Source organism: Chrysochloris asiatica, unplaced genomic scaffold (genome assembly GCF_000296735.1).
Source record: "Chrysochloris asiatica unplaced genomic scaffold, ChrAsi1.0 scaffold00019, whole genome shotgun sequence".
Classification (NCBI taxonomy): Eukaryota; Metazoa; Chordata; class Mammalia; order Afrosoricida; family Chrysochloridae; genus Chrysochloris; species Chrysochloris asiatica.
In genome coordinates this window covers 22,526,463-22,550,189 of record NW_006408537.1, presented here as the reverse complement: position 1 = coordinate 22,550,189, position 23,727 = coordinate 22,526,463, and the positions used below count along the sequence as shown (strand labels likewise).

At 36.3% G+C, this 23,727-nt stretch overlaps 1 protein-coding gene across 1 annotated transcript in view; it reads right to left on the bottom strand.

Moving 5' to 3' along the window:
- COL19A1 (collagen, type XIX, alpha 1) overlaps positions 1–23,727 on the bottom strand; it is a 506,470-nt gene that overhangs the window by 461,255 nt on the left and 21,488 nt on the right. The window contains exons 6-7 of the mRNA XM_006835782.1: positions 4,816–4,890; positions 3,863–3,962 (exon numbers count right to left, since the gene is read on the bottom strand). Coding sequence (XP_006835845.1) covers positions 3,863–3,962; positions 4,816–4,890 — 175 coding nt within the window. The remainder of the gene's footprint in view (positions 1–3,862; positions 3,963–4,815; positions 4,891–23,727) is intronic.

Sequence of the window (23,727 nt, the reverse complement as noted above, 5' to 3'; positions counted from 1 at the left end):
AAGTGACTGACTTAAAAGGTTTCAAGAGGGAGTTTAATTTAAGAGTGTGTATAGGAAGATATAAGGAGCTCTGGTAGCATAGTGGTTATGAATCGGGCTGCGAACCTTAAGGTCAACGGTTCGAAACGGGAGAAAGATGAGGCTTTCTACTCCCGTACAGATTTACACCCTCAGAAACTCTGTGCAGGGTCGCTATGGGTTGGAACCGACTTGACGGCACTTAACAACAACAACATAGGAAGATAGAGTCCCCACTGAATAGTTTTCATCTTGTCTAGATGGGTCTGGTAAAAAGAGATGGGGATATGATTCTTATGATTCAAGAGTGAGTAATTGCTAACATGACTAATTGTGACTGTCACAATTGTAAAGGTAGAAGTCTTATAACAATAACAGGGGAGTAGTTAATCTTACAGTCCAGAAAACAGGATCCTAGGACCATCAAGGGAGAAGAGCACAAGCAGAATGCAGGACCTTATCCAGAGAAGCAGTGACACCAGAGATGGAGGCAGAGATGGGGACATGAGAGAGGGAGCAGCTGAGGACTCTAGATTCATGGCAAGAGAGGGACTGAGAGCTGGCGGCCAGGATGCAGACTTGCAGAATGTGCCCTTTGGAGATGTAATTTATTATATATGCCTAAGTGGGGGTTTTTTTGTTTTGTTTTTTATTTTTAAAAGTGCTAAAATGAATAGAGAGAAATACTGTTAACTGATGGTACATGGAGCGGATTATAATCATTGTAATGAAACAGAGTATATGACTTGTTGAATGTAAAACTGATGATCTGCCCTGTAAACTTTCACTCAATTCACCATAAAAATTTAACAAAAAAAAAAAAGAATGGGCTTGAGTTTAAAACCAAGCAAAACATGTAAAGCCCCTCACATGTTCCCCAGACCTACTGCTACTTCTAAGAATGTACAATAACATTTATCTAGAGGCCCACATAGAATCTGAGATTCTAGAAGAGTAGCTTTGGAATTTACACATTAAGTTGACCCCAGACACTGAGTATCTCATCAATAAACTTGTTATGTCTCTTCCTTAGGGAATTTTACTCAGAATACGCCAGAACAATAAAAGCAAGCACAGATAAGTATACCCATTTTCCATATAAAATAGCATCTACCTTTTCCCATGCTGACTCTGCAAGGCTACTTATTTACAAAAATATAAATAGCTGCAACTTTACTCCAGTCTCATTGAAAAATCAAGATGGCATCATGCAAGAGAAGTATCCTAGCATACTTGGCTCAGTGAATGAAATGTAGGTGGAGATGAGCCAAGATACTTGACACTCACTAGTCAGCTTAACCAGATACCCTCCAGTTTCCTGTAGTGGAAGGTTCTGCACCGCACAGAGAATTCACTTGCATTAATTGTCCAGGGATCTTGCAGTGATTGAGAGCCAAACCCCAGAAAATAAATGAGTGCCTCATATTTGTGATCTTATGGCCTTAAAGGGGAATGTTGTTGTTGTGAAGTGCTGTCAAGTCGGTTCCGACCCATAGTGATCCGATACAGGATTTCCGAGGAGCAGCTGATGAGCTTGAACCGCCGAGCTTGCAGTTCAAATGGCTTTGCAGTCTGGCGCATTAACCCACAGCGCCACACCAGGACTCCTATATCATTGTGTATAAGTGACAGCAAGTTCTCAGATAAAACTACTTAAAATAAGCTAGGATTTCTTACATACAGGTCCATTGCAATTTACAAGGTTTTACTTTGGACCCTTGTGCCACCTGGTCAAAATTATAGTGTTTTAATCAATAGAGAGAAAGTGGGACAATAATATGCATCTGAATGGTGGGTCTGAAGGAGCAGAATGTATTACCTTTCTTATACTTATTAAATTTATCTATTGCTAGTTATGGAGTCCTGGTGTGGCGCTTTGGGTTAATGTGCTGGACTACAAGATCTGCTTGAACCACAAGGTCAGTGGTTCAAACTCACCAGCCACTCCTTGGAAACCCTATGCAGGGTCACTATGGGGCAGAACTGACTCGAGGGCACTTGACAACAACAAGTGCTAGTTATAGGAGTCAACTCAACAACAAGGACAATAACAAGTTTAAACTACTAGTTTAAAAAAATCTAAACTAAAGAGGTAGCAATAATAGTAATTCTGTTTAATAAAAATATTGTGTCTCTTGACTTATTTTACAGCATATGAATATTCAGACACAGAACTGTCATACCCTGAGGATTTTATGTTTGCATATGAAGCTATCTAAATGTCACCCATGGTAACACGGTTGTACAGTTACTTCTGCTGAAGTTGCCTGCCTGACATTCACCCATTAAATCCCCTAATATCAAATTACCCTCTTCCTTAATGCTCTTGTCTGTTACCAATTAATGAGCAATTTATATTTAGGGAAACATGTAATTCATCTAAAATTACCTAAAGTATTTCAAAATTTGCAGTGTTGTTTTTTTTTTATAGCTTTTCTCAAAGAAAAATGAGTTGTGTATCTTGTTTATACAGAGCATATGAAAATATAAATAGCTGCAATGAGATGATACCTTCTATTTCCCTTTAAGAATTCATAAAATGTTGAGATTCTCAGCAATCTAGTCTGGTAACTTTAAGATTGATTACTCATCAGGAAATTATAATATTCATATATATTTTCACACACACACACAAATCTGTGTTGCTTATTAAACCAAACACAATTTGAATGTACTTTTTTCCATTGCAGTGCAATACATTGATCTTGGTTTAAAAGAATATACCTGATGACAATATATGCTGTCTCCTTTAAAATAAAATAAGAAAATCATGAACCTGATGATTATATGTGCTGCCTCCTTCCCTGTTGGCTCAAACTTTCTGAAAAAATGTTATTGGTGACCAATTGTCAGTATTTAAATTGTAAGTGCTTCCTTTTTTGGTTTTAAAATCCCAGGTTTATCATTTGAAAAATAAACATAAAGATGACAAAGAATAACTTTGATAAATCCAGTTTGAAATAAAATTAGTATAAAACACTGTAAAATAGTCCTTTATTTTGTACTCTACACAATAGATAAGATGAACGCAAAAGGCTAAGTTTTTTCATATTAACATCACGAAAAATAGTGACTGCTGAAATAAATACAATGAATAGTGATATTCTGTCTGTGAGTCTGTATCGTGTACATATTATGTTTTAAAGTGTGAATATTAAAATCTAAGCTTGGTTTTGTCTACTTTAAATATAAGAAAACATTTCTCCAAAACCGAATGTAAAAAACCTTTTCTAAATATTACACCTCTACAAGTGTAGTGGTTACGAATCGGGCTGTGAACCACAAGGTCAGCAGTTAGAAACTACCAGCTGCTCCGCGGGAGAAAGATGAGGCTTTCTGCTCCCGTAAAGATTTACAGCCTCGGAAACCCTGTGCAGGGTTGCTATGGGTTGGAACTGACTCGACGGCACTTAACAACAACAACAACAACCCGTCAATAGGTGTCAGAACTGACTCGACGGCACTTACAATCTGTATATGTAGGTGGAGCATGATGGCTCTGCACGACAAGTACTGGACTGTGAACCAGAGGATCGGCAGTTCAAGCCCACCAGCTGCTCAGAGGGTTGCTATGAGTCAAACCCACCTCAAAGGCACTTAACAATAGCAGCAACAACAACCTGTATGAGTAAGTGGTAAACGCACCATACAACAAAGAACAGATTGCCAAAATTATAAATAACAAATATAAAACGGTACATTTACTGCAACATTCAATTAAGTATGACACTATGAAGAAGGTTGTTAAAAATTTTTGTTTCTCTAATGTTTTAAACAAATTGCTTGGAATCTCCTTGGAAAATAGTTTATGTAGTATTATTAAAATTATTTTTGTTTTACTTACATAGTATCTCTAATAAGAAGTGCACTTCCCAGTTTGAAACACGTTTTATCACCTTCACAAAATCCACGCCTCAGAGAAAAACTCTCTCCTAGGTCAAAACCTGTAAAATATGACAAATGATTTAGTCCAGCAAGTTTTATTAAATATAGTAAATGTGTATCTGTTCTGACTTTTAAATAGGATTTTTAGGGTGTTGTGATCCTTATCTATAAACTGATTTATTTCAAATAAAATCCTGCTATTTGGGATCAGCAAAATTTCTTGATTTCATATTTTTCTTCCTGGAGTACAGAAAGATGAAATTCACTCTGCACATACAATGTATACCTTTTTTTTGGAGGAAAAGGTTTTGAATTTTTAAAAAGACTCAAGTATTAATTTTTCATGATCCAGGAATTATCCTAAAAAATAATCAGTGAAGCTCAATATAACAGCCCTGATAGCTATAGAGAGAATATTCATTAAGTAAATTATAGTACTAGAGAAATTTGACTGAGAAATAAGCAGCCATAAAAAAAAATCATGCTTTAGAAGAACATATAATGATGTGGAGAAATACCTGGATTTCAAATCCAATACTTGCATTATCCTTGTATGTGTGTATATGAGAGAGAGAACGAAACAGAAGGACAAAAAGAAAAATAATAATTGTGACTATATTTGAATGATGAGATCTTTCTTATAAATGTTCTTTTTGAAATTTCTACAATAAATTCAATTTTTATCATTTTAAGTAATTATTTTACTCATAGGACTTTAAATGCTGTTGCTCTTAGATTAAACTGAATAGAACTCTGTTATCAGCATGTTTTCTACATCACCTTTACTTGGACTTTCATTTTTCACATTGATGTTAGTCTTAAGTTGCTATTTCAAATAATTATATACTATGTGTTACGTATATGGCAATAATTTTATACAAAATGCTCCTTTTTGAAGAACTACCCGCTTACCTGAAACTTCAACTTTGTCTCTGTTTCCTTGCATAAGCTGACTTCCATCTGTTCTCAGTGTAGGACACAGTTTTTCTATATGAAAAAAATATATATTTCCTATCAAGTTTTTAAAATAAATTTGAATCACACAATACAAAACAAGTCAGAAAGGTAAGAAAAAAATGGAAATAAATTAAACTATTTATTAAATGTCTATAAAATGAGGATAAGAATATTACCTACCACATAGTGTGTTTGTGACCGTTACATTGGAATGTTTGTACCATGCTCAGAAAGCACTGTCATACGATGAGTACTCGTGTTATTATTACTACTACTATTTTAATAGTATTTGTTACTAATTTTGCTGTATATACCTGACATTAGGAAATCAGCTATCTAGAATAACATCATTAAATTTTCATATTCAAAGTGTATTATAATATTAAAACAAGTGAACTATTACTATATTATAAAACAACTTTTATTCAGATTTTGGTGATAGTGTTAAGTGGTTAGCAGTACAGTGCTTATCCTACAGTGTGATATTAAACCTTAGAACCAAAGGGAACATATGTGGATGTTATAGATAAATAGATAGATAGATAGATAGATAGATAGATAGATAGATAGATAGATAGATAGATAGATATAGATATATACATTTTTAAAGCAAACTACAAATACTTTTGTCATACAAAAAGTGACCTATAATAAAATAATGAAATAAAATCTTCAAGAAAATATTAAGTACATGTTAAGGCATGTAATGATATTCAATGAAATAAAGATGAAGTTAGTCACTGCTAACAGTAAATTTCCATATTCTGTTCTACAAAGCTAAAAAATAAGTACTGGACTGACGACTGCAAAGTCAGTAGTTAAAACCTACAAGCTGTTCCTCGGAAACCCTACATAGGGTCACTATGAGTCAGAACCAAATTGATGGCACTTAACAACAACATACGATATACAAAAAAAAAAAAATGCATACATGCAGTTTTTATTATCTGGGGATGTACTTAATTTAGGCTAAGTTCTAGGAATGCAATAGTCAAATTAGACAAAACTGCAGACAACTTAAAAAATAAAATAAAATTATGCTAAGGTAAGTAAGTAATGGAGTGTTAATGTGGAACTATAGGATAAGCACTGGACCAAAAGGTTGGTTTGAACCACAAGGTGACCGGTTCAAACTCACCAGCTGCTCCTCGGAAACCCTGTACAGGGTCCTATGAGTCAGAACCAACTTGACAGCACTTAACAAGGTAAGTAATAGTATGCTAAGATAGCTATGAGAGAAAGGTGGCTCTGTAGGACAAGCACTGTACTGTAAAGCACAAGGTCAGCTGTTTAAGTGCAATAGCTCCTTCATGGGAGAAGAACGAGCCTTCTGCTCCTACAAAGATTTAAACCCTATAAAGGGTCTATCCGAGTCAGAGCCAACTCCACAGCACTTAACAACAAGGTAATTATACACTGGAACAACCTTCTTAAACTACATCAGCTCAATATTTTGGCATCATGCCATCACAGCCCTAACACCCCATGTCTACAACTCATGTTAGGAGTTTAATTACCTAAACATGTTTAATACTGAAGAGTGATAAACTGCTTAAATCAATTGATCTCCTGTGGAAAGTAAAAATTGTCAATGTCCCCAATGCCACTGCTGAGTTCCACAGTCCTTCATTTAACTAATAAATCCTACCTCAGGGATAGTGATAAGGCATCCTTTTAGTATGTATAAATTAGGAAGAATAAATCAAATTCTAAATAGTTCTATCAATTATTAAGATTTAAAAGAAGCAAATAAGCTACAATACACATTTTGAATACTCAGATTTTATAAAGTAAGTGAAATTATTGTTGTTTGTTGCTAAGTTCCATCAAGTCAATTCCAACTGAAAGCAACCCTGTAGAGGGTTTCTAAGCAGCGGCTGCTTGGTTGGAACCACCAACCTTGTGGTTAGTAGTCCAGTGCTTATCCTACAGTGTCACATCAGAATTCTGAGTGAAATCGGTGGTGCTGACCGTTGTGTGTCACTGAGTTGGTTCTGACTCACACTGATCTTGTATGAGGCTTCCAAGGCTATAAATCATTATGGGAACAGAAAGCCTCATCTTTCTCCTGCAGAGCAACTGGTAGATTTGAACAATTGGCCTTGCGATTAGCAACCCAGCTCATAATCCACAACACTACCAGCATTTACTCTGAGTGATGTTGTTGCTGTTGTTGTTGTTAGGTGCCATCGAGTTGGTACCAACCCATAGCAACCTTATGCATAGGAGAACAAAACACTGCCTGATCCTGGCCTAACCTCACTACTGTTGCCAAGCTTGAGTCCATTGGTGCTGCCACTTGGCCAATCCATCTCATTGGGGGTCTTCCTCTTTTTCTCTGACCCTCCACTTTACCAAACATGATATCCTTCTCCAGTGACTGGTCCCTCCTGACAATATGTCTGAAGTATGAGAGATGAAATTTGGCCATCTTGGTCTCCAAGGAGCACTCTGGCTGCACTTCCTCCAGAGTGACATTGTGGTTGGTGGTTATGTGCTGCGGAGTCGGTTCCAACTCTTAGCGACCCTGTACAGGGTTTCCGAGGCATCTTTACGGGAGCAGAAAGCCTCATCTTTCTCCCGTGGAACAGCCGGTAGTTTCAAACTGCTGACCTTTCAGTTCGCAGTCCAATTCATAGCCACTACACTACCAGAACTGAATAATTTTAGAAGTGACTTTGGAAATTCTTCTATCAGTGATCTTAACATAATTGCAGGGACTAAATGATGACAAAAATCATTGAGTATTTTATTAACATTACCAACTGTTGATCTGAATTTATAGCTATTTTCATAAAAATTAATCATCTCACCCACAATCTCTGCATACTCAGATACCACTAAATAGCCGAATATAAGAAGTTATAACTCTCCTACATTACATGGATGAATGGAAATTAATAAAATCACATTAGAAAATATGGCATTCATTAGAACTAGACATACATATACTCTATGACCTGGAAATTCAATGACTTAAGAAATATGAGTGTAGATATGAGTGCAGTAAGTGAGAATAATATTAAATTCTTCACAGTTATATAGGAAAGTCCTAAAAGATGACTGGTAAAATGATTTTCAAGATAGTGGAAAGAGACTTTCCACTGTGACACTTTGTTAATGAGGGGAAGGTATGCTGGCCTACTGCCAAGTTGGAACCAGTATATATCGTATTTAAAATCTTCCAAAGACTTAATGGATATACAATGATGTCAAAGTAATAAAACTGTCACTTTGAACTGAACAGATCCTGAAGACTCATGAATTCAGACTATTGTGCCTTGAACCTTAATCCAAAATAATTAACACTTAGCTTTATTTTGTTTGGTGATAGCTTTTCACATCATAGCACATATACTGTAGATATGAAATTGCGTTTGATTTACACATACTGAAGATTTTTATATTTGTACTCCTCTCTATCCAAAACATAGAATCCAGAGGACCTAAGAAAATATGTGACATTCCAAGAGAATATATGTGACATCCCCCCAGATCACAAGTTTCTAATGCTTTTTTCCCTCTCTATTGAACATTGCTTCTCAAGATCATATTTTAAACCAAATAATAAATTACCTAAGAAACTCACTTCAGTATTTAGTAGATATATATGTTGCTCCTTCTCTCAGTTCTAAACTCATGTGCCTTAAAATAAAACAATAACAAAAAATTCTCCTACATGCAACATACATAATCACATAATTGCTTTTCCTCTTTAATTTCAGATCTTTATACTATGTTACCTTGGTCTCCTATTATATTGTAAAGCATTCTATCTTGATATTAAATCATATGTAATATGTTTTTAATATTATTTTCCTGATATTTTCTTTACTCACTCATCTAAAAGTCTTCAGTTTAATATAGTATTTACTGAAAGCATGTCGAGTTCCCTCATTTTTCCTCAGTATTTACTGAAGGCACGTTGAATTACCTCTTTATTTTCACAAATAGTTAGGAAGCTCTGACTGGATAAAATCCATTCCTTTAATTTTTCTTTGAAGCTACCTCTTATACTTTTCTCCAACACCATAACCAGTGCCATTGATGTGATCAACATTGGACTGTGAACCACAAGGTCCATGGTTTGAGTCTACCAGCCACTCTCTTGGAGAAAGATGAGGTTTTCTACTTCCTCAAAGATTTAAACCTCAGAAACCCTATAGAGAGTCACTATGAGTCAGAACCGACTTAACAGCCCTTAATAACATAATACTGGTTGTAGAAGCACCGGTACCATAGTAGATTATGATTTGGGCTGCTACCCAGAAGGTCAGCAGTTCGAATCGTCCAGTCAGTCCATGGGAGAAAGCTGAGGCTTTCTGCTCCTATAAAGACTTACAGCATTGCAGGGCCCCTATGAGGGTGGCATATAACCACCACTACTACCATAAAGGTTGTGGCAGTGGAGGATAAGCACTGGTCTGCTAACCACAAAGCTGGCAGTTCAAACCCACCAGCTGCTCTTCAGAAACCCTATGTAGTATGCTATGAGGTGGAACTGACTTGATGACACTTAACAACAAAAACTACATGCTGGATGTAGGGGAAAAAAAATTTTTTTTCTAGTAAAGATGTGATTTCTATTTTAACTTTAACTAAGGAGTTCTGATAGCTGCTTAGTGGTTACAAACTGGGCTGAAAACTGCAAGGTCAGTAGTTCAAAACTGCCAGCTGTTCAGTGGAAGAAAGATGAGGCTTTCTGCTCCCATAAAGATTTACAGCCTCAGAAACCCTGTACAGGGTCACTATGAGTCAGAACTGACTCTGTGGCATATAACCACCACCATCAAAGTATATATATTTCCATATATTGTACTTAAATAGTAATGCATTTTTTAAAAAATATTCAATTAATAGTGAATGAAAACTTACTGAGGGGTCCTATAAAAGATACTATTATTTAATGAGAGGAATAAATTCAAACACCTCCCTTGTAATATGACATCTTATAATACTCCTGCAGGTCATCAAAAGTTCACACAGTGAAGTTTTTATTACTTTGGTGAATTTACCAGAGTCTAGGTTCTGGCCTTTGACCTTAGAAGTGTAGAAGACCTATCTTAATAACATACAAAGCACAGTTTCATTTCTCAGTAGCAGGTGCTCTTTCATCTTCTCCCCTGTCATTGACTTAACTATTTTCATGGCCTTTCTTACTGTTTCTCCCACATCCTAATTAGACTCTGTCTCAAGGCCTTGGTGGCGGTGGTGGTGCTGCCATCAAGTGGATTCCTACTCATAGCAACGTTATGCACAACAGAACGAAACACTGCCTGGTCTTGCACCATCCTCACAATCATTGTTAAATTTGAGCTCATTGCTGCTGCACCTGTGCCAGTCCATCTCGTTGGGGGTCTTCCTCTTTTTCGCTGACCTTCTACTTTGTTGTTGTTGTTGTTAAGTGCCATCGAGTCGGGTCCGACCCGTAGCGACCCTGTACAGGGTTTCCGAGGGTGTAAATCTTTACGCGAGTAGAAAGCCTCATCTTTCTCCCGCGGAGCGACTGGTAGTTTCGAACCGCTGACCTTAAGGTTCGCAGCCCGATTCGTAACCACTACGCTACCAGACCCAGCATGATATCCTTCTCCAGGAACTGGTCTCTCCTGACAATATGTACAAAGTATAAGAGATAAAGTTCTACCCTGGTTTCCAAGGAACATTTTAGCTGTGCTTCTTCCAACACAGATTTGCTTGTTTCTCTAACGGTGCATGCTATTTTAATTTTTTTTTTCCACCATCATAACCCAAATGCATCAATTCTTCTATGGTCTTCTATACAACTATGGTCACTATACAACTTTCACATGCATATGAGGCCATTTAAAATATCATGGCTTGGGTCAGGCACACTTTACTCCTCAAACTGGCATCTTTACTCTTGAATGCTTTAAATTGGTCTTGTGAGGCAGATTTGCCTAATACAATACATCGCTTGAATTTCTTGACTGCTGCTTCCATGAGTGTTGATGATGGATCCAAGTAAAATAAAGTCTTTGACAACTTCAGTCTTCCCTCCATTTGTCATGTTGTTATTTTATTGCTGCAGTGGTCAGGATTTTTTATTTCTTTACACTGAGGTGCAACCCATTCTAAAGGCTTTGATCTTTATCAGTAAGTATTTTAAGTCATTTTCAATTAGCAAGGGTGTATCATCTGCATATCTCAGGTCACTGATGAGTTCTGCTTCAGATGATCCAGCTTCTCTAATTACCTGTTCAACATATACATTGAATAAGTATGGTGAAAGAATACAACCCTGATGCACACCTTTCCTGCTTTTAAACCATTCATTGTCCCCTTCTTCTGTTTGAAAGACTGCCTCTTGGTCTATGCACAAGTTCCTCATGAGCACAATTAAATGTTTCAGAATACTCATTCTCCATAATGTGGTCCATAGCATGTCATGATCCACATAGTCCAAAACCTTTGCATAGCCAATAAAGTACAGGTAAACATCTTTCTGGTATTCTCCACTTTCAGCCAAGATCCATATGTCATTGGCACTGATATCCCTCGTTCCATGTTCTCATCTGAATCCAACTTGAACCTCTGGCAGTTCCCTGTTAATGTAATGTTGTAGCTATTTTTTAATTATCTTGAGTAAAATTTTACTTGTAAAATTAATGATCGTCTCCAATGATTTCCGCATTCCTCTGGGTCACCCCTCTTTGGAGTGGGCACAAATATGTATCTCTTCCAATCAGGTGGCCAAGTATCTTTGGAAAATTTCTTGGCATAGTAGAGTGAGTGCTACTTCAGTTTGTTGAAAGATTTCAATTTATATTCCATCAATTCCCAGAGCCTTGTTCTTTGCCAGTGCCTTCAGAGCAGCTTGGACTTCTTCCTTCAGTATCATTTTTTCTTGATCATATGCTACCTCTTGAAACAGTTGGACACTGACCATTTCTTTTTGGTACAGTGACTCTATGTATTCCTTCAATGCCTTGGTGCTTGATATTTTCCAGGTATTCACATGCTTAATTCTCTCACCACCATTAGATCTCTGCTCAAATGTTTCTTTATGAGGAAGGCTTGCCTTAACCACTCTATAAAAACAAACAAACAAACAAAAAACTCCTCCCTTCACATTTCATAGGGTTGCTAGATGTAGCAAATAAAAACATACAACACCCAATTACATTTAGAGTTCAGATAAATGATGAATTTTTTTGTAAACTGTGTATTGTGCAATGTTTGGAACACATACTTAAAAAAAATTTTTTTTCTGTTTATCTGGACTTCAATTTTAACTGATATTCTGAATTGTATTGGTAACTCTTTTCATACACCCTCACAGTATGATGTCAGGTATTATGGTAGCTTGGACTAAAAATGAAAAAGTGGAAGGAATTGAAATACAAGAATTGAGATACAAGAATCAACAAAACGTGATAATGGATTGAATGTAGGGAAGAGGGAAGGTTGGCTTAACTGGCTAAAGGTTTCGTTTACTGAAATGGATACCTCTAGAGGAAGAAAAAGAGATTTGGCAAGGAGTAAAGTAATCTGTGGTAGGAGAAGGGAAGAGTTAGAAATGTTAAGTTTGAGATCCATTAAGAAGTTCAAATGACAATCCTACTGAGTCGGCTGTTAGAAATACAGCTTTGGCACTCAACAGAAAGGTCCAGGTTATGAAGCAAAATTTGGAGTAACTGATACAAATCATGTTTAAATCCAAAGAGATAGATGAGATCAGATACAGAATGAGATAAAGGTAAGGAATAATCTCAGAGAAAATATAGCATTCCCCTTCTTCTGTCCTCAAACCATTTTTTTTCCATTAAAAATTTTTTTAAATTGTAATTGAAATATGTATACATACATACATACAGATACACATTTGCCATTTCAACAGTTTTACATGTGCAATTCAGTAACATTTATTTATTTCGGAGTCCTGCCATGGCAGTGTAGGATAAGCACTGAACTGAAAGGTCAGTTTGAATCACAATGTCAGTGGTTCAAATTCACCAGTTGCTCCTTGGATACCGTATACAGGGTTGCTATGAGTTGGAATTGACTTGGACTTGACAGCACTTAACAAGAACAACAACAAATGTTTTCCTTTTTCCCTTTGTTCCTTTATCCTGCTTTTAGTTTTCCGATTTCTTCATATTTATTTATCACTCTTCTTTCCTAGTTTGTATTAAGCAACATTATTTTCTTTACCTCATTTAGTTAGTAATAGTGCCTTACAATTGTTGTTGCTAAGTGCTGTGGAGTTGATTCTGACTCACAGCAACCTTGTAAAGGTTTCTGAGGCACAACTGTGGGTTTGAACCGCTGACTTTGCAGTTAGTAGCCCAGTACTTACCCTACAGCGCTATACCAGGACATCACCTCAAGACTGTTGTTGTTGCTATTAAGTGCCGTGAATCAATTCAGACTCATAGTGACCCTGTATAGGGTTTCCAAAGGAGTGACTGGTAAATTTGAACCTTTGACCTAGTGGTTCAAACTGACCTTGTGGTCCAGAGCGTTACCCCATAGCGCCACATGTCAAGATTTTGTTGTTGTGTTGTGAAGTACCGTTGAGTCGGTTCTGACCCATAGCTACCCTTTATAGGGTTTCCAAGGAGCAGCTGGTGAGCTTGAACTGCGTATTTAAAAAATATAAAGACCAGAATTTACCACAAATATAGGACTGTATTATTTTACCTGCATAAAAAGAACAAAATGAGTGCATTTAGGTATTTTTTTCATTAAAACATTGCTAAGACACAATTCCTGAAGGACAGAGGGAAAAGCAGACTTCCCATTTCATTGGACTTATGTAAAAGTGGGCAGTCCTGGTTTGGCACTGTTGGTTAATGTGCTGGACGGCAAAGCCCTCTTTGAACCAGAGGTCTGTGGTTCAAGTTCACCAGCTGCTCCTTGGAAACCCTATACAGGGTCGCTATGGGTCAGAACCTGACTCAACGGCACTAAACAACAACAAGTAAAGTGGAGGTTCATAGAAAAAGAGGAAGACCTCTGACGAGATGGGTTGACAAATGGCAGCAACAATGAGCTTAAATGTAACAATTGTGAAGATGACTCAAGGCTGGCTGGTATTTTGTTCTGTTGTGCACAAGGCCACTATGAATCAGAACCATCTTGACAGCACTTAATAACAACTGCCTTCAAGTTCCCCTTACATTTCATACATTGACAATGTCTCTAATAAATGAAACTACGGTATCCTAGATAGGGATGAAAAGAAAATGCTTTATAAAATAATGTGGAAGAAAGACCATTCAGGAAGACATTTTAACAGAGGTCACAAAATTTTTTAATGCCTATTTCTGGTCCAAAGCTAACTTTCTAAAGGAAAATACTGATCCAGAGCTATATTCTGCATTTAAAAATTATGAAGCTTTTCTCCACCATAAAAATTTAGGAGTTATAAAGTTCATGTGTCCATAATGTTATTCTTACATGGCATCATATTGAATAGGAGGAATTCTTATAAAGTCCTCTGTATCAACAACAAATACCCCAGCATGCTTTCTACTCTTAGTTTAAGGGTGCAGTATATTTCAACTAGTAAAAGCCACATTTCAGAATAATAGCTTGTCTTTATAAATGAATAGAAAACTAGTTTAAAAACAGTATGAGTGTAATTTTGAGGCTACATTCAATTCAATCTAGACTCAGTCTGAAACTTTACCATAAGTGGAAGAGACATCATTCTTTAAATGCATCACCTTTTCAATTTAGTCTTATTTTGCAGCTTATTTTCCTTGCTCTGGTTGTCTGGTTTATATTAATTTTGATGATAATTTAATATTGTTTCCTTACAACAGACTAAGGAAAGAAATAGGAATTGTTTAATACCTAGGCTTCTGTAAGACAGAGGAAACAGTTTTAACTAACCAATTAAAGTAAGTAGAAATTATCTATGCATTGTGTTTTCTTAAAACAATTATTTTCTCCTGTCGTCTTTTGACAACTGTGCTGAAACTATTACTTTTCAAGTGGTATTCATCTGCAGTATGAAAATATCCCAATATGCCTTATTCTCTAAGCTCCATAAATTGATGACATTGATGAAAGAATATGAAATGACTAAATTCTAAAAACTTCAAGCGTTTAAAATTCAAGTTATTACTGGATCTATCAATATTACTCTTGAATTCTGTCCCAAATGCAGCAATATTTTAAGCAATCATTAATCATACCATAGACTTTAAGTAAAGCAATTAAAAGACTCAATTCATCCTACATATATCTAGGTTTAACAGTAGACTGTTGACAACTTCACAGACTCCAGAGCTGAAACCCTAGCCTCTCCCTCAGATTTGTTATATTTTATTTTTAGATGTAATCACTTCCCTCCGGAAAATGGTTAGTGACCACACGCGCAGGTCTGCACATGAGGAAACTAAAAAGGGAACCATGGGTTGTGAATCAGATACACACACACAATAAGAGCCCCCTGCCAGACCATGAGCAGCAGGTCATATTCTTCAATAATCTCTATGACAGTGTGTGCTGACATTTTCAATTAATGCAAATGATACTTTGTTAGGCAATTTCATTGACACATGTAGTACGGGTCTTTGTATGAGCACTTTCTACCAAATGGCATGATGATAATCAACTCACTTTTTTTTTTTTCCATTCATTCTCCTCAGTGCTTTATGTTATATAACTCCTGTTAGAAATCAGATAAGTTTTGAATTCATCGTCTTAGGAAAATCTTTCAGAAATATTAATTACAAAAAGTACATTGGAAAAAAAAAAGTACATTGAGCCAGAATATATGCATTTTGGTAACTCTACATATAGTGCATATAATTCTATATGTAACATATTATATTTTATTTTATGTATTATACTACATACCTATTATATGGTATAATATATTATATGTTGTTGTTAAGTGCCATCAAGTCAGTTCTGATTCATAGCAACCCTGTAAAGCGTTTCCAAGGAGCAACTGGTGGGTTTGAACCACCGCCCTTTTGGTTATCAGTCCAGTGTTTACTTTTCAGTGCCATTCCAGAACTCCCTAGATATTACATAGTGTAATAGCTAATATAATAAATAATATAATTCTATATATAATATGTACTATAGGGTATTTTCAATAGTCTCATATGCATATGAAAATTGTATAATAAATATGGAAAACTGTAAAAGCATTAATACATTTGAGTTATGGTGTTGGAAGAGAATATTAAAAGTACCATGGACTGCTAGAACAAAAAAAATCTGTCTTGGAAGAAGTACAACCAGAACACTCCTCGAGAGCCAGGATGGCAAGACTTCATCTCTCATACTTCAGACATATTATCAGGAGGGACCAGTCCCTAGAGGATATTATGCTAGGTAAAATGGAGCATCAGTAAAAAAGAGGAAGACCTCCACCAAGATGGATTGGCATAGTGGAAGTAACAATTGGCTCAAGCTGAACAATGGTTGTAAGATTGGCACAGGACTGGAAAGTATTTCGTTCTATTGTACATAAGGTGATTTATGAGTCAGAATCAACTTTACAGCACCTAACAACAACAATATATAACATAGCTCTGTTAAAGTATTGTGATACCATAGCTACATAGATACAAATGCAAAACCAAATGTAAATACCCCACAGAATATAAATACCCCATAATCTTTACAGGAGGCATTTCAAGTCCATCCACTCTACAAGAAAAAAGATGAAGCTTTCTGCTCTCACAAAAATTTACAGCCTGGGAAATCCTACATAGGGTCACTATGAGTTGGAACCACCTCTGCAGCACTTAACAACAATAATAACAAAATTTTTACAGAAACAAATTATCAGGGTTTTCCCTCATGGTGCTACTGGATAGGTCAAACCGCTGACCTTTGACATTAGCAGCTGAGAACTTATCTACTGTGCCAACTGGCTTCTTAACACCAACAAGACTAAATGGATTGTCTTTAAATAGCCTTAGTTGCAGAACACCTGAAACATAAAAAGGGCTACAGTTCCTGCCACATGGAGGCAGACCGAATTCTGAGAAACAAAAGAGCTATGCAACAATTCCCTTTGGTTGTTTAAGTTATTATATAACCCTGAGTGTTTTTGTGTACATCTCCCCACCCCACCCCACCCACCCCCCCAAAAAAAAGCAGAGGGAATGGAAGCAAGTACTGTTGAATGATGATGCACAGAGGAGATTGTAATCATTGCAATGAAATGAATAGTGTAAAGCTGATGTTTTCCCATGTAAACTATCACTCAGTTCACAATAAGTAAGTAAGTAAATAAATAAATAAAAGAGCTATGCAAGTCGACTAAGACGTAGTTATGGGACCCTAAAGATGCAATGCAGCCATCTGGGGAGAGTAAGTGTGCAAAAAACAGAGAACCATTTCTGCGTATTCTTCATATCATTTTCACAATTCAGGGCATTTTGTAATTGTTCAAAAGTAGTTTACCAACATTGTAGGTGAATTGGAGTTCTGGTGTTGTGCTGTGGGATAATGAACCAGACGGCAAGGTCGGTTTGAACCGCAAGGTGGGTGGAAACCCTATACAAGTTCACTATGATTCTGAACCAACTTGGCAGCACATAACAACAATAATAACAACATAGGTGACTTGGAAGAGAGAAAGGATAACAAGCAGAGCAATATCTATCTATCTTATGTAGTACAAATATTTAACCATTCAATTACTTAATGGATTCTAAGGAATGGTAGGCCTAAGTCATTGCACACTTGCTCTCCCCTGATGACTGCATTGCATCTCTTGGGTCCCATAACTACTTCTTAGTTGTCTTTCATGGCTCTTTCATTACTCAGAATCAGGTATGCCTCCATGTGGTAGGAACTGTGTCAATTATAGCGGCATTACTTGCATTCTCTGAATCCTGATACTTGTTTTTTTCCTAACTGATATTAAGAAGATTTATTATACACCAGACTATGCCTAAAATCTCCTGTGCTCAGCCAGTGGCTCGTTCTCCTTTCTAACCCAGAGTCCTCTCTTCTATGATTAAATTGCAACACACGTATCTACTATGTCTTTTTAAAAAAAGAGACAAAGAAATTCAAAAAAGTAACATTAGAATATCACCCCCCCATTGTCTTGTAGCCCCTTGTACTTTTTTGTCATGTGTTATTACTGATTAATTGCTCACTGAAGAAAGCAAGTATTTCCCCACTCAAAAGCATGAAAGCCACAAGATATTTACATAATGATGTAGTATCCAAAAGGATTCTTTTAAGAAATGCACATCCTGGCAAGTTACTAAAAGATTGAACAGGCTTATATATCACTATAAGAATCTAAGATTTGTTATATGAAATGATTTTTATGTGTGTCTCAAATTTACAGATCTCTACTAAAATTGAGTTTATACCTGCTCAACAAAATTTATTAACAAAATATTCACAACAAGCACAATAAGACTCAGTTTCAGGCTCCATCAAGTCATAATATCTTTTACATAGGAGAATTGAAGTTTCTTTTACATAGGAGATTTAATTTCTTGTTGTCTAGCAAATGCCTTCTTCAATGTATCTCCTTCAACTTTGTATTGTGAAGCACATTTAGGTCAGCAGATAACACATGGTCAAAGGTCAAGAAAAGGTCTCCAAGTTAACCGTGTGATCATTTTTTAAAATCAAAGGTGGGAAAAAGGTTTCAAATTGCCTCTAAAACTTTTGAAAATATTTATGAGTTTGATAAATTTAACAATTGCAAAAAAAAAAAAAGTTTCTCTTTATTTGAAGAAGTCCTTTAAAGATCTGTCAACATTTCATTACCCTCATCTGAGATACTACAATAATTGACACAAACTCTACTTCCTCTTATACCTCCTATTCTGCTTTTCACTATTCCCACTTAACATTAAATATATGCCAGTGCAATATATGTACATATACAAGGGAACTTCCAAAAGTTTGTGGAAATACTCCATTATTTTTACATTTCATTTTTCCATATACGTGTGTATGTGATAGGGCTTACTGAAGTCCCATCATATACACACATATACATTTCTACTAGTAATTAAAGAGGAAAAAAGGAGTATTTATACTAATATAGAATATATGTTGTTGTTGTTGTTGTTGTTGTCAGGTGCCATTGAGTCGGAACTGACTCATAGCGACCCCATGCACAGCAGAACGAAGTAATGTCCGATCCTGGGCCAACCTCACCACCACTGCCACACTTGACACCGTCAATGATGCCACCTGGCTGATCCATCTCGTTGGGGGTCTTCCTCTCTTTCTCTGACCCTCCATCTTACCCAGCACGACATCCCTCTCTAGCAACTGTTCCCTCCTGACAATATGTCCAAAGTATGACAGACGAAGTTTAGCCATCTTGGCCTCCAAGGAGCATTCTAGCTGCACCTCTTCCAAAACAGATCTACTGATTCTTTTGCCAGTCCATGGCAGTTTTAGTATTCTCCTCCAAAACCACAATTCAAAGGCATCAATTCTTCTACGATCATCCTTATTCACTGTCCAGCTTTTGCAACCATATGAGGTTATTGAAAATACCATGGCTTGGGTCAGGCGCACCTTAGTCCTCAAGCTGGCATCCTCACTCTTCAATAGAATATATATATAAGTGAAATAACTTTTAAAATTCTATATACCATTATGTGAAGATCAAATAGGGAGAAACAATGAATTATTATTTATCCTGCAATTGTAGATTTTATCTATGGTTACTTTAAGTTTAACAAAGTTTGTTTTAAATGACTTAAAAATAATAAATGACATTTGGTGACTAGACAAAAGTGGCTTGGATACCTGGCTTGTCTCTGAGCATCACGGAAGTGGAAGCAGAAAGCAGGAAGACTGCCATGTAAAGCCAAAATTGCCAAGCTCTGGTGTGCCTCATTGCACCTCGAAACCATATGAACAAGCGGTGACAGACCTGAAACAACAACAAAAAAGTTCAGCTAGACATTTATTGTATATAGTTTCCTTCACTGTTAGCTCCTGAAAATCCTCATTATCAAGAGAAAGCAATAGATGTTTACATTATATATAATCATATAACTGAATGTATATTTAATTTTATATAACATACCAAGATACTGCTTAATCTGTAGTAAAGATCTCTTAAAACATATCAGGTTAGCTTCTAATTAATCTTTAATGCCTATCCAGTCTTTTGGACTCCTGGTGTGGCATTGCAGGATCAGCACTGCACTTCGAACCACAAGATCAGCAGTTCAAACCTGCCAGCTTCTCCTTGGAAACCCTATAGAGAGTAATTATGAGTCGGAACTGACTCAACAGCATTTAACAACAACAACATAAAATCTCCACTATGTTCTTTTAAATGCCTTTTTAAAGCCTTGACACTTACATTGGTTTATATTTAAATATAATTGTAGTATTCAAAATTCTGTTTTCTCCTCTGAGTACTAGTTTTAGATTTTTTATCTTAAATAGTGTCACTATGTTTTCTATAAACGTCACTATCTTGTTACATAATTGAATAATCACTGCTACTAGGGTGATTATTGCACATGTGGAAAGTAATCTTTCCTTCTATTTAAAAAGAAAAATGAATATATGCAATGCCTACCTCACCCAAATCTGACACTGACATCATATCTATCATTACTGTGTTACCTCCCCTAACTGTTTGTCTTTTTAAATGCCAACTGCTACTCTGCAAGTATTACAATAAAAATAGAGTAAATATAGTCTCTGTAATGGAAAATTTAAATATCAGTTAAATTCATTTTCATAATGAAATAACATGCACATGAGCATTTAAAAACATGACAGCTGCATTGTATCTGGCAATTACAGTATGAATACAAAAGCTATTCTTATAGTCTATAGATGCAAATATTATTTTTGCCATCATTCAAAGTGTCATCAAGCCAAATGCAAAATTATTTGTCACAGCAATGTCTAAATTTTGCCAATAGACACTCTAGAAAAAACTGAAGCCACCATCTTTTTTGGAATTCTGAATGTGCCAAATACCAAAACATCAGCATTTTAAAAGTAATTCAAGATTTTAGATATTTCTGGATGAATTGCTGAAAGCAGCAATTGCAATATTAAAGCTGTATGTGTGGTTCTAAATATCAACCAGCTGGTTCTTTACTTATTTCTTTTAAACTCTTTCATCTAGATAGAGCCCAAACCTTATATGACTTTGCAAATTTACCCTAGCTATTATTTCAACTTAGTGAATAACTGTTATGGAAATTAATTCTACTTCAAATAAAGTGAATTTACAAATATTAATCTAATTTCCACATACTTGATTATATTTTTATTTTTAATCAAAATAATTTCTATAACTTGATAAATTGGCAGTATGATATATATTCTTCTGTCAATGGAAGAATAAACAAATTTTGGTACATATACACAATAGAATACTATGCAACATTGAATGACTCTGCAAAACAGCTCATAACATGGATGAACCTGGAGGACATTATGCAGAGTAGAATTAGTCAATCACAAAAGAACAAATATTGCAAGAAACAATTATTGTAAAAACTTCAGAAAAGGTTTTCATACTAAAAGAAACATTCTTTTATGGTTAACCACGGGTGGGAGGAAATGGAGAATAATTCACTTGCTAGAGGGTAGGCATGTTAGTTTGAGTGATCTGTTGTTGTTGTTAGGTACCATAGTGTCAGTAGTGATTCATAGAGACCCTACGCACAACTTATCCAATCCTTCTCGCTGGGGGTCTTCCTCTTTTTCTCTGACCCTCCACCTCACCAAACATGATATCCTTCCCCAGTGACTGGTCCCTCCTGACAATATGTCTGAAGTATGAGAGACAAAGTTTGGCCATCTTGACAACTCCAAAGAGCACTCTGGCTGCACTTCTTCCAACACAGCTCTGTTGGTTCTATGGGAAACCCATGGCACTTTCAATATTCTCCTCCAACACCATAACTCAAAAGCATCAATTCTTCTATGGTCTTACTTATTTACTGTCCAACTTTCATATGCATATGAGGCTATTGAAAATATCATGGTTTGGATAAGGCACACTTTAGTCCTCAAGCTAACGTCTTTGCTCTTCAACACTTGAAAAAGGTCTTGTGCAGCAGATTTGCCCAATGCAGCACATCTTTTAATTTCTTGGCTGTTACTTCCATGATTATTGATGGTTGATCCAAAAAAAAATGAAGTCCTTGACAACTTAAATCTTTTCTCTATTGATAAGAATGTTGTTTATTGGTCTAGTGGTGAGGATTTTTCTTTTCTTTACATTGAGATGCAACCCATACAAAAGGCTGTGATCTTTGATCTTCATCAGTAAGTATCTTAAGTCCTCTTCTCTTTGGGTGATAGAGAGGGCAATATACAAGAAGGGGGAGGGCAATATATAAGAATAGGGAGGGTAGTAGAGGAATGATGAAGACAGTTAAAGACACAGGTAGGTATGCAAGGGGTAAAGGGGATAGAGGTAAATGGTGATACACACACAACCTTGGAACAACAGTGTTCTGTGTGGATAATTGGATTGAGATATAGACAGAATGGGGAAGAGAGGAAGAGTGGGATATATACTATGGTTATATAAACCACATATATATAAGAGTTTGAAAGAGGATATTTGTACATGCAAACAAAGCTACAGATGTGGAGCATACAGCAGGCAAAATAATGAAAACTTCCTAGATATTATCAAGCATCTTAAGGAAATGAGTTTCTGGGCCTAGGACTCAGAACCATAGTCTGAGGGGACAACATGGTCAATTGGCATAACATAGTCCACAAAGACAATGTTCTACACCCTACTTTGGTGAATAGCATCTGGGATCTTGAAAGCTCATGAGCGGCCATCGAAGATGCAGCTATTGTTCTCCACATGTGTGAAAGAAAGATAAGTGATAATATTTGAAGAGGCTAGGATTCAATTAGTCCAATGGACTAATGAAACATATGAACATCAGTCTCTACAACTCTGAGACCAGAAGAACTAGATGGTGCCCTGCTACCATTACTAACTAATCTGAAAGGGATTACATTAGAAAGTCCCAGGCAGAGTGGGAGACAATGGAACAAAACTCAAAATAATTTAAAGAAAAAAAGACCAGGTTTTCTGGTCAGAAAGAGACTGGAGGAACCTGAGACTATACAGCCTTCAACCACCCTTCAGGTCTGCAAAGGAAGTCCCCTTTTGGTCCAATTTTCAGCCAAACAATAGGTATAAAGAGGGGAATAGCAACGCTTGTAAGGTACCAGGAATCTAAAAAACCCTAAACATAGGAACCAAAATTTAAACTTTCCCAATAAATTCCTTGAATAACTTACAGAATGATAGCCTTTAGTTTCAAGGTCATTGGTGTAACAAACTTCATTTACCAAAGGGTTTCAAGAATACGATGGTTAATAGATTTAATATTCCATTTAATAAAGAACTACCATTTCACCACTCCACTATGTCTCTTGCCAAGGTCACCAAGGATTTAAGAAAAACCACTTCTCTCCCTGTCTTACTCAATTCTTGGTGCCATTTTGCATAGCTGACCACTCCCTCCTTCTTGAAACCCTCACTCTTGTTGGCTTCGCTGATCTTACTTCTTTTTTTTTTTTTTTTTTCTAAATGACCTCTCAGATCTTTTTTCTATCTGATTTTTTGATCTGGAGATCTGAGTCCTCCTCTTCTCTCTCTGGATACTGTGTCTCTAGGTGTTTTCTCCAGTCTCCTGGTTTAAATAATCTCTATAAGCTCTAACCTGCCATTCATCTGTCAGTTTGTCATACTGTGGTGGTTTGCATGTTGCTGTAATGCTGGAAGTTATGCTATCGGTATTTTAAATTCCAGCATAATCACCCAGGCTGAGCAGGTTTCAGTGGAGCTTCCAGACTACGACACAGCAGGAATAAAGAGAAACAGACTGCTGAATGTTTAGCCATTGAAAACCTTATGAATAGGAACAGAACATTGTT